This window comes from Quercus lobata, chromosome 9 (genome assembly GCF_001633185.2).
Source record: "Quercus lobata isolate SW786 chromosome 9, ValleyOak3.0 Primary Assembly, whole genome shotgun sequence".
Classification (NCBI taxonomy): Eukaryota; Viridiplantae; Streptophyta; class Magnoliopsida; order Fagales; family Fagaceae; genus Quercus; species Quercus lobata.
Window position 1 is genome coordinate 54,775,712 of NC_044912.1, and position 18,204 is coordinate 54,793,915.

The following is an 18,204-nucleotide window of genomic DNA, read 5'->3' on the forward strand; positions in this document are numbered from 1 at the left end:
AATAGTATTTGAAGAAAAAAAGAGCCATTAATATCTATCAAAAAGCAAAAATAAAAATAAAAAGTAAGACCACTGCAATTTATGGCATACAAGTGCATATTCAAATCAAATTCAAGAGGCCTTTTAAACACAAGGAAAAAGTACCTTTGCCCCTGTTTTTAATGCTTCAATGTTCTCAGGACTAAGTTGATATATTTGATCAAATGACTCTGCAGCTTTCTGATAATCTCCAAGCTCAACATGGAGTGATGCACGATGAAGTTTTAGAGTAACATCTTTAGGATCTGCCAATATTGCTTTAGAAAGGCAATAACTAGCTTGACCAATGTTTCCTTGTTCACTGCATTTGACAGAATGTCTATAATTAATAATCAATCCATTCCTTTCATGCACATAAAAGTAATGAGGTGAATAAACAGACACACAAAAAAAAAAAAAAAAAAAAATTTGAACATGTCAAAAACTTTCCTATCACTTGAAAAAAGAACAGAGTATCCTCACTACATTATTTGCTAAAAAGAAATTTCTTACTGGGTAACTTACCATGTCCTAGAGTTACAACTTCTTAACTTAATGACAAACCAAGAAAAAAAAAACCGTTTAATTGAAGGAGGTTTGTTTGAATAAGATATTTTTAACTCCGCCTATATTTGTGCTTAGTATCATATATTTACTTCGCAGCCAATCCCTAGCTTAATAAAAGAGAGGGGCCATGGTAAGTTGATGGCTAGCATAAATTAAGCCACTTTGTTATGAAAAAAAAAAAAACCATATTGGACTAAGACTTGTTAAATAAGATAATATTAATGGATGTGGGATAATGATGCAGTTCATTTTTAAAGCTAGCTGTTTGCTAGTGCTTATATTGTATGATATGTAGTTCCTTTTACTTGTAACAGAAAGTTTGTTAGTTGATAAGATTATTAGTGATAAGTGCAACAACCTATTGGTTAGTTAGAGAAGATTGTTAGGTTTTGACCAATCACATGGTAGCCACATGGTGGGTTCTTGTAACTTACTTAGCAACTTGCCTATGTAACTATAAATAAGCAAGGTTACCCTCATTGTAACTAGTTGAATTTGAATCCAAAAGAAATCTCTACCTATGAGCTAGTTCATTTTTTTTTAACTATTTTCAAGTTGGTTCTTCTCTATGTTTTGTCCCTCCCTCTTGGGCCTCCTCCTTCATTTCTTCTCTTTTTTTCTTTTTTGGTTGTTCGCCCATTTGTCTTCCAGTTTTTTCATTGTGCTTTATTATTTTGAGCTTTTGACTTTTGTATTTCATTTTTTTGTTTTTTGAGCCACTCCACGTGACTAGCTTGGGAACTTGGGAAATAAAATTTTCAGCCTTTTGTATCTTCTTAGCCCCTCCATGTTATAATACTCTTTAGTCTTTCTTTCTTTCTTTTTTTTTTTTTTTTTTTTTTTGATAAGTAATAAAGATGTATATTCAAAAAACTACCTCATGCATAACAGCATAAGGCATATCAAATATTACAGAAAGAGAAAAGAAAAAACAAAGAGAATACTATTTACAAAGAAGATAACTAAGAAACATAGGGAGAGAATCACTAGAGTTGAGTCCCCAAACTCTAGACCAGTTGAAAAGAGAGCCACTAAAAAAAGCAAGTAGTTGGTCGTCAGTGCTTTCCATGTCCTCAAACGTTCACCAATTTCGCACCCTCCAAATACACCACATTAAGCTCATCAGAACCAGATTCCAAATGCTAGACAAATGTTTTCCCAACCAATTCCACCAACCAAAAAGAGTATCTACAATTGATCTTGGTAAGACCCATGAAATCCCAAATGATCTAAAAACTAAACTCCACAACACAACTGATAAGCCTTTCCACAATGAAGTAGTAAATGATCCACCGTCTTCCCATTACAATGACACATAATACACCAGTCAACAAAATCAAACCCTCTACCCGCAGATTGTCACTTATAAGAATCTTGTCCCAAACGGCAGTCCAAACAAAGAAAGAAACACGCCGAGGAGCCTTAACCTTCCAAATACCTTTCCAAGGAAAGATAATGGGCAAGGGACCTCGTAGTTTATTAGAATATGAGCGAATATCAAAATCCCCATTCTTCGTCAACTTCCATCTCATACGGTCTCCATTCTCAGTTAAAGGTAAATTAGAACCCAAAGTACAAAGAAATTCATCCACAACACCCATCTCCCAATCATTTGGTCTTCGAATGAAACGAATATCCCAACTTCTCCATTTCTCTATCCCCAACCGTTCAAGACAAGAGGCCACAAAGGTTGCTTTATTGGAAGCAATCCCAACACAGCCAGAAAGGTCAGTTGGAGTGGTGAATCCCCACACCACTGATTCGTTCAAAACTTTACTTTATCCCCCACCCCTACCTCAAACTAAATATTTTTGTTGAAAACCTCCCAACCCATCCGGATACTACTCCACAATATTGGGATGTTCCACGGTGTTACATAGGGATTTCAACATCATTCGCTTCCTAAGTGAACGGTTGGGTGGATCGCATCTTACTCCGGCCATGGAGAATTTTTTTGAATTTATTTTTTTTTTGATAAGTAATTTTTGAATTTATTGAGGAGCTTAATTTGATAGACTTACCGTTGGAGGGAGGGAGGGAGTTATACTTGGTCTAGTGGTTCAAATTAGCCTTCGATGTCTAGGATAGATAGAGCTCTGGTATCTCATGATTAGGACCACTACCTGGATGTGATCCGACAGGTTTTATCTCGCCCTGTTTCAGACCACTTTCCTATTTTAGTGGAGGCAGGGGGGATAATGAAGGAGAGTCCTTTTAGGTTTGAGAATATGTGATTAAAGATGGAAGGATTCACAGATAGGATTCATGCTTGGTGGAATCGATATTCTTTCTTAGGTACTCCTAGTTATGTGCTTGCCAAGAAGTTGAAAGTTATCTCCTCAAAATATGGTGAGGGTCAAGAGGGGTGGTGCTCTAAAGTCTGCAGGAGGGCTCATGGGTGTGGTCTTTGGAGAAGTATTAATGAAGGGTGGGAGAGCTTTTCTAAGCATCTGTCCTATGAAGTGGGTGATGGTACTCGTATCCGCTTTTGGCATGATAGGTGGATTGGTGAGAATTCTTTAAAAGATCGCTATCCTGTGCTTTATGCATGTTCAGCGGTCAAGGATGCTTGCATCTCTGAGGTGTTGTGGGCTCCAGAAGGGGGTTCTGTTAGAGTGTGGAATTTAAGGTTTTATAGAGCGTTTGAAGATTGGGAGTTGGCTGCTTCTTACTCTCTTTTTCAGCTTATCCATCCTCGTATTCCTCGAGGTGATAGGAGAGATACTCTTCGCTGGGGGCTGAAAGGGGATGGGAAGTTCGACACCCGATCTTACTACCATGAGATTCGGGGTGCCTCGAATTCTTTATTTCCTTGGAAAGGTGTTTGGAAACCAAAGATTCCTAAGCGCGTGGCTTTTTTTCTGTGGACTGCTGCACATGGTCGGATCCTCACTTTGGATAACCTAATGCTTAAGGGTCGTCCTCTAGCTAATTGGTGTTGTATGTGTTGCTCTGATGGAGAGTCGGTAGACCACCTTCTTCTTCATTGTCCTATTATACATTCCCTATGGGCTTTCAGGCTTCAGGCTTTTGGTATTCATTGGGTTATGCCGAGTTCGGTGGCGGGTTTGTTATCTAGTTGGCATCAATGGCTTGGGAAGCATAATTCGGAAATTTGGAACTTGGTTCCAGGGTGCTTAATGTGGATTGTGTGGCTGGAGCGAAATCGTCGATCTTTTGAAGATAAAGAGAAAACGTTGGAGGAGTTAAAGATTTTATGCCAACGCAGTCTAATGGAGTGGTCTCAGTGCTGGGGTTTTACTGAGTGTTCTTCCCTCTCTGAGTTTATGCCTTCCCTTAGCTTAGTTTCCTGACTTCTCTCTTGCTATTATGTTGTGTAGTGTTGTGCTGTGTTGCTGTTTTATTGCTGTTGTGTTGTGTTGTTGTTCATCATCATGAACATCTTGTACTTCTCTTTTTTTTTTTTTCCTCTTTAATATAAGTTTTCAAATTACCTATCAAAAAAAAGAAGTTGAAAGCTCCAAAAGGAGACATTATTTAGTGGAACTGTAGCGAGTTTGGAAATGTAGATTGTCAAAAGAAAGAATTATTGAAGGCCTTGAAATTATTAGATGCTAAGGATGGAGAGTTTGGCCATTCTGAAGTGGAGATAAGTGAGAGGGTTGTGGTGAGATCTCAAATAGAGAACCTTCTTTCCTTGGAAGAAATCTCATAGAGACAAAAATTGAGGATGCTTTGCATTAAGGAAGGAAATCTCATAGAGACAAAAATTGAGGATGCTTTGCATTAAGGAAGGAGACAACAATACTAAATTCTTCCACAAGGTAGCTAATTCTCGGAGAAGATGTAATCATCTCAGTATGTTGGAGGTGGATGAGGTTATTTATGAGGAATAATTAGAGGTGGCGGACCAAGTAGTACAGTTTTATAAAAAATTGTATAAGAAGACAGAGGAGTGGAGGCCTTTTATGGAAGGCTTGGAGTTTGATCAAACTGAGGGGTTGGAGAGGGAATGGCTTGAATGGAGGTTTGAAAAGGAGGAAATTCTTCGAGTTGTCAAAGAGCTAGAAGGAGATAAAGCTCCATGTCTTGATGGTTTCTCTATGGCATTCTACCACCATTGTTGGAGAGTTGTGGAAAGTGATGTTTTAGTTGTGTTTGAAGAGTTTTATCAACTTAGTAAGTTTGAAAAATCTCTTAATGCAACATTCATAGCTTTAATCCCCAAGAAGAATGGTGCCTCCAATATCCGAGATTTCTGACCTATTAGCTTGGTGGGAAGTGTGTATAAGATCTTGGCTAAGGTTTTGGCAAATCGCTTGAAAGAGGTTTTGGATTAGTTGATATTTGAGTCTCAAAATAGTTTTGGAAGTGGTAGACAGATACTTGATTCAATTCTTATTGTTAATGAGTGTGTTGATAGTTAGGTAAAGAATAAGATTCCGTTGTTATGAAAAAAAAAAAAACCATATTGGACTAAGACTTGTTAAATAAGATAATATTAATGGATGTGGGATAATGATGCAGTTCATTTTTAAAGCTAGCTGTTTGCTAGTGCTTATATTGTATGATATGTAGTTCCTTTTACTTGTAACAGAAAGTTTGTTAGTTGATAAGATTATTAGTGATAAGTGCAACAACCTATTGGTTAGTTAGAGAAGATTGTTAGGTTTTGACCAATCACATGGTAGCCACATGGTGGGTTCTTGTAACTTACTTAGCAACTTGCCTATGTAACTATAAATAAGCAAGGTTACCCTCATTGTAACTAGTTGAATTTGAATCCAAAAGAAATCTCTACCTATGAGCTAGTTCATTTTTTTTTAACTATTTTCAAGTTGGTTCTTCTCTAAGTTTTGTCCCTCCCTCTTGGGCCTCCTCCTTCATTTCTTCTCTTTTTTTCTTTTTTGGTTGTTCGCCCATTTGTCTTCCAGTTTTTTCATTGTGCTTTATTATTTTGAGCTTTTGACTTTTGTATTTCATTTTTTTGTTTTTTGAGCCACTCCACGTGACTAGCTTGGGAACTTGGGAAATAAAATTTTCAGCCTTTTGTATCTTCTTAGCCCCTCCATGTTATAATACTCTTTAGTTTTTTTTTTTTTTTTTTTTTTTTTTTTTTTTTTTTTTTTTTTTTTTGATAAGTAATAAAGATGTATATTCAAAAAACTACCTCATGCATAACAGCATAAGGCATATCAAATATTACAGAAAGAGAAAAGAAAAAACAAAGAGAATACTATTTACAAAGAAGATAACTAAGAAACATAGGGAGAGAATCACTAGAGTTGAGTCCCCAAACTCTAGACCAGTTGAAAAGAGAGCCACTAAAAGAAGCAAGTAGTTGGTCGTCAGTGCTTTCCATGTCCTCAAACGTTCACCAATTTCGCACCCTCCAAATACACCACATTAAGCTCATCAGAACCAGATTCCAAATGCTAGACAAATGTTTTCCCAACCAATTCCACCAACCAAAAAGAGTATCTACAATTGATCTTGGTAAGACCCATGAAATCCCAAATGATCTAAAAACTAAACTCCACAACACAACTGATAAGCCTTTCCACAATGAAGTAGTAAATGATCCACCGTCTTCCCATTACAATGACACATAATGCACCAGTCAACAAAATCAAACCCTCTACCCGCAGATTGTCACTTATAAGAATCTTGTCCCAAACGGCAGTCCAAACAAAGAAAGAAACACGCCGAGGAGCCTTAACCTTCCAAATACCTTTCCAAGGAAAGATAATGGGCAAGGGACCTCGTAGTTTATTAGAATATGAGCGAATATCAAAATCCCCATTCTTCGTCAACTTCCATCTCATACGGTCTCCATTCTCAGTTAAAGGTAAATTAGAACCCAAAGTACAAAGAAATTCATCCACAACACCCATCTCCCAATCATTTGGTCTTCAAATGAAACGAATATCCCAACTTCTCCATTTCTCTATCCCCAACCGTTCAAGACAAGAGGCCACAAAGGTTGCTTTATTGGAAGCAATCCCAACACAGCCAGAAAGGTCAGTTGGAGTGGTGAATCCCCACAACACTAATTCGTTCAAAACTTTACTTTATCCCCCACCCCTACCTCAAACTAAATATTTTTGTTGAAAACCTCCCAACCCATCCGGATACTACTCCACAATATTGGGATGTTCCACGGTGTTACATAGGGATTTCAACATCATTCGCTTCCTAAGTGAACGGTTGGGTGGATCGCATCTTACTCCGGCCATGGAGAATTTTTTTGAATTTATTGAGGAGCTTAATTTGATAGACTTACCATTGGAGGGAGGGAGGGAGTTATACTTGGTCTAGTGGTTCAAATTAGCCTTCGATGTCTAGGATAGATAGAGCTCTGGTATCTCATGATTAGGACCACTACCTGGATGTGATCCAACGGGTTTTATCTCGCCCTGTTTCAGACCACTTTCCTATTTTAGTGGAGGCAGGGGGGATAATGAAGGAGAGTCCTTTTAGGTTTGAGAATATGTGATTAAAGATGGAAGGATTCACAGATAGGATTCATGCTTGGTGGAATCGATATTCTTTCTTAGGTACTCCTAGTTATGTGCTTGCCAAGAAGTTGAAAGCTCCAAAAGGAGACATTATTTAGTGGAACTGTAGCGAGTTTGGAAATGTAGATTGTCAAAAGAAAGAATTATTGAAGGCCTTGAAATTATTAGATGCTAAGGATGGAGAGTTTGGCCATTCTGAAGTGGAGATAAGTGAGAGGGTTGTGGTGAGATCTCAAATAGAGAACCTTCTTTCCTTGGAAGAAATCTCATAGAGACAAAAATTGAGGATGCTTTGCATTAAGGAAGGAAATCTCATAGAGACAAAAATTGAGGATGCTTTGCATTAAGGAAGGAGACAACAATACTAAATTCTTCCACAAGGTAGCTAATTCTCGGAGAAGATGTAATCATCTCAGTATGTTGGAGGTGGATGAGGTTATTTATGAGGAATAATTAGAGGTGGCGGACCAAGTAGTACAGTTTTATAAAAAATTGTATAAGAAGACAGAGGAGTGGAGGCCTTTTATGGAAGGCTTGGAGTTTGATCAAACTGAGGGGTTGGAGAGGGAATGGCTTGAATGGAGGTTTGAAAAGGAGGAAATTCTTCGAGTTGTCAAAGAGCTAGAAGGAGATAAAGCTCCATGTCTTGATGGTTTCTCTATGGCATTCTACCACCATTGTTGGAGAGTTGTGGAAAGTGATGTTTTAGTTGTGTTTGAAGAGTTTTATCAACTTAGTAAGTTTGAAAAATCTCTTAATGCAACATTCATAGCTTTAATCCCCAAGAAGAATGGTGCCTCCAATATCCGAGATTTCTGACCTATTAGCTTGGTGGGAAGTGTGTATAAGATCTTGGCTAAGGTTTTGGCAAATCGCTTGAAAGAGGTTTTGGATTAGTTGATATTTGAGTCTCAGAATAGTTTTGGAAGTGGTAGACAGATACTTGATTCAATTCTTATTGTTAATGAGTGTGTTGATAGTTAGGTAAAGAATAAGATTTCGAGGGTTATTTGTAAGCTAGATATTGAGAAAGCCTATGATCATGTGAATTGGGAGGCTCTTCTAGATTTGCTAAAGAGAATGGGATTTGGGGTGAAGTGGTGTAGGTGGATCTGTACTTGTATATCTACAATTTAGTTCTCTGTCTTGGTTAATGGGTTTTTAGCTGACTTTTTTGGAAGCTTGAGAGGATTGAGACAAGGGAACTTGCTATCTCCTATGTTGGTTTTGGTTATGATGGAGGTTTTCAGTAGGATATGAAAATAGTTGAAGGTGCTGGTTTACTTCATGGTTTTAGGGCTGATGGTAGGCAGGGTGGAGGGGAATGTGTATTGCATCTTTTGTTTGTGGATGATATGATTCTATTTTGTAATGTAGATGTGGAGCAGATTTTACATGTTCGGATGCTACTAATTTGTTTCCAGACTGTGACAGGATTAAAGGTTTATGTTTTGAAGAGTGAGATGTTTCCTGTTGGGGAGGTTCATAATGTCCATGCCTTGGCGGAGATTTTGGGTTGTAGGATTGGGTCTTTGCTTATGTCCTATCTTAATATGCCATTGGGGGCTTCCCACAAGTCCCTTACTATTTGGAATCCTATCTTGGAGAAAATAGAATGTAAGTTGGCTGGGTGGAAGAAGCTATATTTGTCAAAAGATGGACGACTGAAGTTGCTTAAGAGTACGTTATCGAACCTTAAGGTGATAAGACCTTGAATCGCCCAAGGTTAGAGGTGCCAAAAAGGAAATAGCCAAAGTGAAGCGAGTAAAAGAATTATAATGTTTTTTTATGTTATAGGGGTCTGGCAGTAAATTTATACAAATTACATTTCTTATTCCCCATTTTTTTTTTCTCAACCAAACAAAAGAGTTTTCCACCCTTCCAACAAAACACAAATGCGGAGAACTAAGAACCCTTATATCCCCCCATTTTTCCATACCCCCACTTTTCTATCCCCCCAATAAAATGAAGCCTTAGTCTATGTAGTGCTTTTTTTTTTTTTGATAAGTATTAAGGATATATATTCAGGAACACTGCCTTATGAAGAAAAACATAAGGCAGCGAGAAAAATACAAATAGGAAAGAAAGAGAAGAGAAAAAAAAGAAAGGAATACTAAATACAAAGAAGAGAGCTAAGGAACATAGGGAGAGAGTCACTAGAGGTGATTCCCCAAGCTCTAGACCGGTAAAAAAGGGAGCCACTGAAAGAAGCCATTAATTGGTCATCCGAGCTTTCCAAGTCCTCAAACGTCCTCCAATTTCGCTCCCTCCATATACACCACATTAAGCACAAAGGAGCTAAATTCCAAATGCTAGATGAATGTTTTCCAAGCCAATTCCACCAACCAAAGAGAGTATCTGCAACCGCAGTGTTGTCGTGCAGATTTTTTTTACTTTACTTTTCATCAACTTTGACTTCGTTGACTAGTGGTGGCCACTACTAACTTAAACTAGCCCTAGCCTGCACTAATTTTTCTTTGTCTAATTGGGAGGATAGAAATGTGAGACGATAGAAAATATTTGTTTTTTCAACCATGTATGTGTTTGGTATAGAGGATGGAAAAGTGAAAGGATGGAGAGTTAATTACCATCATGCACTCATTAAAAAAAGTAAAAGGATGGAAAAGTGTCTATAACTTCTCCATTTTGGAGAGGAAAAAGAGTTGTGGGCCAACGCAAAAAACTCCCCCGACCCCATTTTACTTCCATCCTCTCTCCCCTACCAAACAGAGGAAAATGACATTTTCTCCTCTTTTCCTTCCTCCCTAAACCTTTAACCATACACACTGTTAAAGAAAAAACCTGAAATGCGTGTTACTTCACAAAAATGCCTTAGAACAAAAATGTTTTGACCCATTTCACCAGGTGCCAAAGGCAAGTGCCACGTTAAAGGCCCATTGCCTTGAGGCCTTTGAGGTACCTTAGCAAGGCCTCGCCTCTCAGGGGCCACTTAGGCAAGCACCCCACTCACCCTTAACTACACTGCCTCAGTGTTATTGTTTTATATGTAACAAAAAACCCCGTGGTACCGTTTTATGTGAAAATGCAGTTCTACGTATGGACACATCTCATCAAATGAGCAACTCACTATTTATTTCCATCGATGTTTAATGGTTTACATATAAAACAATATCACAAGAGGGTTAAATGTTACATTCAAAACTTCTAGCATTTCCAAATTTTATAGGGAAACCACCTGAGCATTTTGTGTACTTTTCCTTAAGTTATTTTAATACAAGAACATCTATCATCATAAATAAAAGCTGTTGCATTCTCATCATCAACAAAGATCAGGTAATAAATAATGAATGGACAAACATGGGGAAACTTACATAGACTTTGTAAAAAGCAGCCTCCAAAGAGATGAATCTTTTGGTGTTAAATGCGCAGCTATCATGTAAAAATTTGAGGCTTTCTTATCCTCACCAAGTCGATTATGGACAAGTCCAAGCGTATGATACGGATCAGGCAAATTTGGTGCTAGCCTAATAACTTCATGCAACGTTGATATGGCCTACAACAATATATTTTAGAAGTTTTAGTAGTCAAAAGCTATTGAAGAATAAAGGTTGAGATAGAACAACCTTAGATGAAGAACCTTTACTAAAGTTTTGAATTCCGTTCTGGAAGCCATTCCGGATTGGCCATGGGAACAGAATATTCCGGTGTTGGTGCGTGCCAGTGCACCGTTCTGGGGTTACGTGCCGGATATATACACACACACATATACACACTAGCTTTTATATATATAAAGATAGTAAGTATAGTTATACTTATATACAATAGCTTCTCAAAATATAAATAAAATTCTCAGTTTTAGACTTTTAGTTTGTTTGACCATTATTTGTATAATAATAATAAAATAACTATCTTTGTTGGGCTATATTTTAATTTGGGTTGATTGAGATGGACTAAATGCTAAGTTTGGCCCGAAACGCTCATTTCTCCTAGAATAACGAAATTTCGCCCATAACGCTAGATCAGGCCAACACTAGACGGAATTTAGGATGGTGCAAAACAAGGGGGTCACTTGCACCGGACTACCCACCGGAATGAAAAATTCTGGCCATTTCGGCCAGAGCGGAACAGAATTCAAAACATTGACCTTTACTAAATTGAAAGCAACTAAAGCTGCCACGCCAAAGAGCCCACTCCTAAAATAGAATTTTCCATTTAGACTTTAGGAAACTCTAATAGGTGATCACTGCGATAAAATAATATTATAACCAAGGACACAATGCAATGGTTCACAATAAAAAGCTTTCAAAATGATGGCAAATCACTCAACTAACCCCACCAAGATCTTCAAGATGTATATATATATATATATATATATACACACACATACATACATACATACATGTGTGTGTGTGTGAAAAAGAAAAATATGACAGCACTACCCAATACACAGGAAATGTAGAAGTAGTGCAGCAGAGTTAAAGAAAATTACAGCAATAAATAAAGTCTAAAATACTAATAAAAGAATGGCTTCTCAAAGCCTCCAGCCAATCATATAATGTATTCAGGAAAGCTATCTTCCCCACCATCACGAGGATTGAAAAGGGGAGAGGGCTAATAACATAGTCTTTTCTTCTTTTTTCAGAGGTGGGGGGAAGGTTGAGTTGAGGAGCATTGAGCCACAAATACATTCAAAATGTAACACTAAATTTTGGCGTATGAGGAAAATCAAAGTTAGATGTAGAGGGCACAATAGAGATGAAAAATAACATTGTAATCATGTCCACAAAATAACTACGCAAACACTGGTACCAACATCATATTATGGTGGTAAAAATCCTCAAGAGTGCTAAGCAGAAGAAATGGATAGTGAATGAGAAAGAATCTAAAAGCTTACATATTAACTAAAATATATGGCTATCGTTAGACTGCAGGGACCATATCTTAGTATGCTGGAGGAACCCATCATAGAACCCACAAACGATTTCAGTGAGTGACCAAAAATTAGTGCTTAAAAATAAAATTCATCAAGCATCTTACCTCTTCATAATGACCATGTGCATAATGAAGGGTAGCATCACCAAGCATCCGTGTAATTTCAGGGCTGAGTTTATTCTTTGATCCTTTCCGCCTACCTCTTTTCTTAGGCTGCATGAGGCACACATAAAAAATTAGACAAGTAACACGCATAAAATCACCATTTGCCATTTATTTGTTAAGGGAGCAGGGCGAACATAAAAAATTAGACTAGTAACACACATAAAATCACCATTAGCAATTTTTTTTATAAGCAATTCATTAAAAAGAAAAGCACAACATAAGGGCACAACTCTAGTGTAAGCTTTCATAAGTCCCGTGAACTAAATTATGTTCTTGTGTGACTAAATCTTTTTTGATAAGTAAAGTAGATGATAATATTGAGGTCCTACTGAGAGTCGATCCTAGGTGGCTGGATTCAAAGTCCAGAGTGCTAAATCAAACCAAAGCTAATGCTTTGAACCAGCATTTTATTGTAGTTTACTTATGAAATTTCCTAAATCATCTTTTGAGATAAAGGTAGATTTCTAGTCTTAATTCTTTCAAAATTATTAGCTTTTGATGATAACAAACAATAATAGAGTTAAAGTTATTAAGTTAAAAAGAAAAGTTCAAGAAGACAGCAATGTATAAGAAGCTCTCCTTGACATCAAAAAATAACATGAGGCACCATTTGCATGTCTAATAATGTGAATTTCGTGACCATTTATCATTATGAGATTGGTGAAGTAGGAATAACAGTGGTTAAAAAAAAAAAAAAAACCCTACCTTCCTTGATTTCCTTCGAACACCAAAATTCATGGCTTCCATTATTTCATCCATGCTTGCTCCAGATGTATCTTCTTGCCTAGCCTTCTTCATTGATCCTTCACTATTTAGAAGAGCTTGATATAATAAATGTAAATAACACAAATTCTTACCCCATAGTCACATGAAAAAACTAAAGAAATGGAGTTTCTACCAATGACTATCGGCAAGTAACTTTCGCTTTTTCTCAGCAAGAGCTTCATACTCAAGTCGCTCAAACTGCTCATAAGGTTGGACACCAGAATCAACATTATCTTCCACAAAATCAAAAGGGTTTATCCCATCTTTAAATCTGAACATATACTCCCCTTCACCTTCATTCTCGTCTTCGTTGCCGTCATCATCATCCTCGTCATCTTCTTCTTGTTGTTCTCCTTCTTGTTCCTCTTCTTCTTCTTCTTCTTCTTCCTTCTCAACATCTACTTTCTTGTTGTCTTTAGTGCTAACGACAAGCAAACCCTCTTCAAGTTCACTAATTCCATTTTCCACTTCCTCCATTTAAATGTAATATTAAATTCGCCTCCTGAAAACAGTTAAGAAAATACAAACAAGATTAGCAATCTATACCAACCACATTAAGATTCATCAAAAATAGTCAATGTGAACTGGCAACATAAGAAAGTTCCGTTCATCTTATGCAGAGTCTAACTTTTGAGGCATCTAGAATGCTCTAGGTATAGAGGCATACAGCTCATGCCTATGTGCCTTGTGAAAATTGGCCGGGACAAATGTATTATGTGTTACAGTCTAGATGCTCTCAACATCAAGGGGAGGAGGTTTTATAAAAATCAAATAACATTGGTCCACATTTTGGCTCACAGGCTCATTGATTTTCCTTCGCCAGTTTGTAAACAAAATGAAATTAGTGCCAAGTATCAATGGCAGTAGAAGCAAGAAAAAATGAAACTAAATGAGAATTCTACAATATGAAGAAACTTCTACTCCCCTCGTCTCTCTTCCTCAAATGTTTACAGAGAAAAATTTATGGGACATTAATCAAGGGCTACCAAGAGAAGATGAAAGCAATCCTATTGAATTCAAACTCGATAATATCCCGCGTGATGCCTGGATACTTTGCAAATTCATTTAAAATAATTTTTATGCTTTTAAAGACCTATTTATTATACTCATTTTGTTGTATAATATTTATGTTTTCCCACAATATTTTAAATACTTTGAAATTCAATCTTCTTAATTCATATTTTATTTATTCATTTAGTTTTTGGTCATAGAATTAGTTTCCAAATATTGAGTGGAATTGTTTTACTAATCTAGATTTATGATGTTGTAACAGTCAAGTTTTCAACATTTCTAGGAGACTAAAGTATTATAATATTTGTAGACTTGGCTTGAGAGTATTTCAATTATGTGCATTTATATAAACCAGGCATATTTCCTACCAAAAACACAAATGGGATTGTAGAACTAAAGATGGTTTTGAGCAAACATAACTGAAAATTATGTATTTTCAGTCAGGCAATTCAACAAATAGGTGGTGTGCGATAGTGCATACCCAAAAAGAAGGCTAAAAATAGAACACACGCATCAACAAATTAAACCCTGTTGATTTTATTGTACAAGTCTAAAACATTTTTTGCTAGGCGTCTGTTAAGTGAAACACATCAATTGGAAAGTTCATGGAGCAACGAATATGTATGAAGGTAAAACAAACAAGACTTTACACACAATATATCTATAATTTAAAAGAAAAACAAGTTACCGGTGGCGATTCAGGCAGTCAGACAGTGGCGAAAGATTCCCCCTCTCTCTAATTCAATCTTCGCTAACTCACCATCCATCCACTGTTGCCGTTAAATCCTCAAAGCGAGGGAGAGCGATAGGGAGAGACAAATCGAGAGAAACACTGAAACTTAGACGGAAAATCCAAAAATATTGTGAACTTACCCAACCAAGTTCTGGCCGGAGCGGCCCAGTACTGGCCAGAGCCGCCTGTAAATACCTCCCTTGAGCCGCTAAGAACGAATTATTTTTTGAGTTTTCTGGAGCAGCTTTTCCCTCTCGATATCTCTTTCTCCCTCCCTCTCGATTTCAATCTCCTTCTCCCTCTCAGTGCCCGTTTGGTTCAGCGTTTGAAGCCCAAAACGCGCGTTTTCAATCTCTCAGCTTTTGTTTTGTTCTTTTGTTTTTGTTTTAAGTTTTCTCATTTATGGGATTTGTTTAATAAAATACAAATTTAAAAGACGGAAAAAAATAATGCAAACAAAAAGCTGAAACAAAAATCCATGTTTTTGAAAACCGGTGAAATAACCGAAAAATGCACTAATTATCGGCTTTCTGGTCAGATTGGGGTCTGACCGATGGTCAAATCAGTGACATCATAAATAATTTAATTATTATTTATTTAAATTATATAAATAATTAATAATCTATATTATTATTATTATTATTATTTATCTATATATATATAAAACCGAAACTTTTGAAACTCCCACAATTTTCCACGTCAGCACAATATTTATAAAACCGAAACTTTTGAAACTCCCACAATTTTCCACATCAGCACAATATTTAAATTAAATTAAATTTTTCACCTCATCACTGTTTTCTTTTTCCAATGCAAATTAGACTTCTAGCCAAATAAGGACACTCTCCCATCGCCTCTACTCTCTCCTATTTAAGAATTGCTTGCGTAGAAAACCTAAACCCCTGTTAGAGATATATATTAGACATATTAGTCCAATGTAATAGGCCCAAACCCATTCCTGCTTGTATTAGTAGTCTAGGATTTAGTCGCCTATATATACTCATGTTAGGGTTCATTGTAACACAGGTTATTGTACTACACTCTCATACAATAAAGATGTAGCCCTTAAGGGATTCCTCCGTGGATGTAGGCCGTCAAGCCTGAACCACGTAACCCTCATGTTTTCAGTGTTCCTATTCTGTGCTTCTTCTTCCGCATCCATTCTAGTATACACAACATGATATAACACATCAATATACAGATTATTCAGTCTTTCTCACACTTTATATTCTTAACATGGTATCAGAGCAAAAAAGTCAAAGTCAATTGGTCCAGAGTCAAAGTCAACAGTCAAAGTGCTCACGGGTCAGATCCGGGTGGGCCGGGTTGGGTCGGTCCGGGTCAACGGTCAGCTAGGTGACGTGGTGCTGACGAGACGACACTACTGACGTGGCTAATGACGTGTCGCTGACGTGGACTAGGGCTGATGTGGAGGTGCTTGCATGGCTGCTGACGTGGAGTGATGACGTCATCCGGTGACGTCAGATGACATCAGCAGAAGTCTTCGGCACGTGGCAGGCGCGTGACCGGCACGTGGAGGAGAAGCTAGAAACCCAGGTAGCGCGTGGAGGCACGTAACACTCACACTTTATATTCTTAACATGGTATTAGAGCCAAACTTCGTTCTTGGCATCAAACAAAACATCTCTAGCAAGCAAAGAAGATTCTCACGTACATATCACCATCTGAAGTCACACATGTTTCTCTGCTGGATCTAGAATCCACGGCATCTCGCAGCCACCGTGGCGCAGTGCTGTTTCCAAGATCCACAAACTCAAGCAAAGCTGGGACTTAACTTATCAGATATATGCACATTAAGCCTTCACCTGATGAAACTAACAAGACATACGTGCTCCACGGCATATCGCGACCAAAACCCAGAAACCCGACATCCAACGGCAGCCGCACGCGCCGACAACGGCTCCTGGAACACTCACACACGCCGCCTCAAATTCCTAACTTCCAGATCGTGTTCTTGGTACACGCGCCGCCAGGCCGGCCTTGTCGTCCACCGATCCACTTGGCCTGAGAATATGGTAATCATACGAGGTATCACGCACCAACACGCGCTGCCTGCGTTTCTGGATCTTTCCCAAGCACCGCCACGATTTCCAATTGTGTAGTTTATCCGTTGGCCACACGCGCCGTCCTATCGGCCATGTCGACCACCAATCTGCCTACGGAAGAAATATGGCTTTCAACCGATGTTGCACACGCCTCCACGCGCTACCTGGGTTTCTAGCTTCTCCTCCACGTGCCGGTCACGCGCCTGCCACGTGCCGAAGACTTCTGCTGATGTCATCTGACGTCACCGGATGATGTCATCACTCCACGTCAACAGCCATGCAAGCACCTCCACATCAGCCCTAGTCCACGTCAGTGACACGTCATTAGCCACGTCAGTAGTGTCGTCTCGTCAGCACCACGTCACCTAGCTGACCATTGACCCGAACTGACCCGACTCGGCCCACCCGGATTTGACCCGTGAGCACTTTGACTGTTGACTTTGACTCTGGACCAGTTGACTTTGACTTTTTGCGTTGACCTTTGACCAAAAGTCAAAATTTTCAAAAGGGCCTATCTTGCTTAGTTTTTCACGTAGATTCCAATTTTGGGCTTCGTTTCTGCATTTGAGACTTCGAAATTAGTCAATTGGCACATTCTTCATTGTGGTTTCTTCAAAGGCATTCTTCAGGGCATCTCCAAGTGATCTTCTCATACTTATCCAACCTCAAGCCTTCATCGAGCTTCCACCTTAAGTTTGAGGGAGGGTCTTAGAGATATATATTAGACATATTAGTCCAATGTAATAGGCCCAAGCCCATTCCTGCTTGTACTAGTAGTCTAGGGTTTAGTCGCCTATATACACTCATATTAGGGTTCATTGTAACACAGGTTATTGTACTACACTCTCATACAATAAAGATGTAGCCCTTAAGGGATTCCTCCGTGGATGTAGGCTGTCAAGCCTGAACCACGTAACCCTCATGTTTTTAGTGTTCCTATTCTATGCTTCCTCTTCCGCATCCATTCTAGCATACACAACATGATATAACACATCAATATACAGACTATTCAGTCTTTCTCACACTTTATATTCTTAATAGCCCCAAAAACTATTTCTCCTTAAAACTTATTTTTCTTCAAGATTTTTTTTGAGGGCGGCTCATGCTTCACAATTCACATATTCCACTTATGTATTGGACTCCTCTCCTTCTTCGGTCAATGCATCAAGGTTAGGGTTATCTGATTTGTTCAATAAAAATTATAGATTTGTTGCTTTTTCTTATAAGTTTGTCAATTGTTGTTTTGTTTATTTAATTGCTGGGCCTGAATCTTTTAATTAAATCTTTAAATTTTTTTAACCTTTTAAAAGTTTTAATATTTTGAATTTTAACATTTAAAAGCTAACTCATATTTCTTTAATATTTCTATGTTGTGTAGACATATTTTTTTTGTTTATTATATTTCTCCATTGTGTAGTCACATAATTTTTGTTTTGTTTTAATAAATTCTTGGCTCAAAATCTTCTAATTGTTTGGTTTATATATGAATTTTTTAGTTCATTTTTTG

The 18,204-nt window shown here is 37.8% G+C and overlaps 1 protein-coding gene across 3 annotated transcripts in view; it reads right to left on the minus strand.

The window, feature by feature from the left end:
- The window catches only part of LOC115960988 (general transcription factor 3C polypeptide 3), a 41,195-nt gene extending 26,179 nt beyond the window's left edge, over positions 1–15,016 (minus strand). For 2 of the 3 annotated variants that reach the window (XM_031080024.1, XM_031080023.1), the window contains exons 1-6: positions 14,587–15,016; positions 13,021–13,389; positions 12,828–12,930; positions 12,063–12,170; positions 10,397–10,578; positions 145–340 (exon numbers count right to left, since the gene is read on the minus strand). In XM_031080024.1, coding sequence (XP_030935884.1) covers positions 145–340; positions 10,397–10,578; positions 12,063–12,170; positions 12,828–12,930; positions 13,021–13,364 — 933 coding nt within the window. In that variant the 5' untranslated portion in view covers positions 13,365–13,389; positions 14,587–15,016. The remainder of the gene's footprint in view (positions 1–144; positions 341–10,396; positions 10,579–12,062; positions 12,171–12,827; positions 12,931–13,020; positions 13,390–14,586) is intronic. The other variant, XM_031080026.1, reaches the window with a different exon arrangement.
- Positions 15,017–18,204: the final 3,188 nt, after the last annotated feature.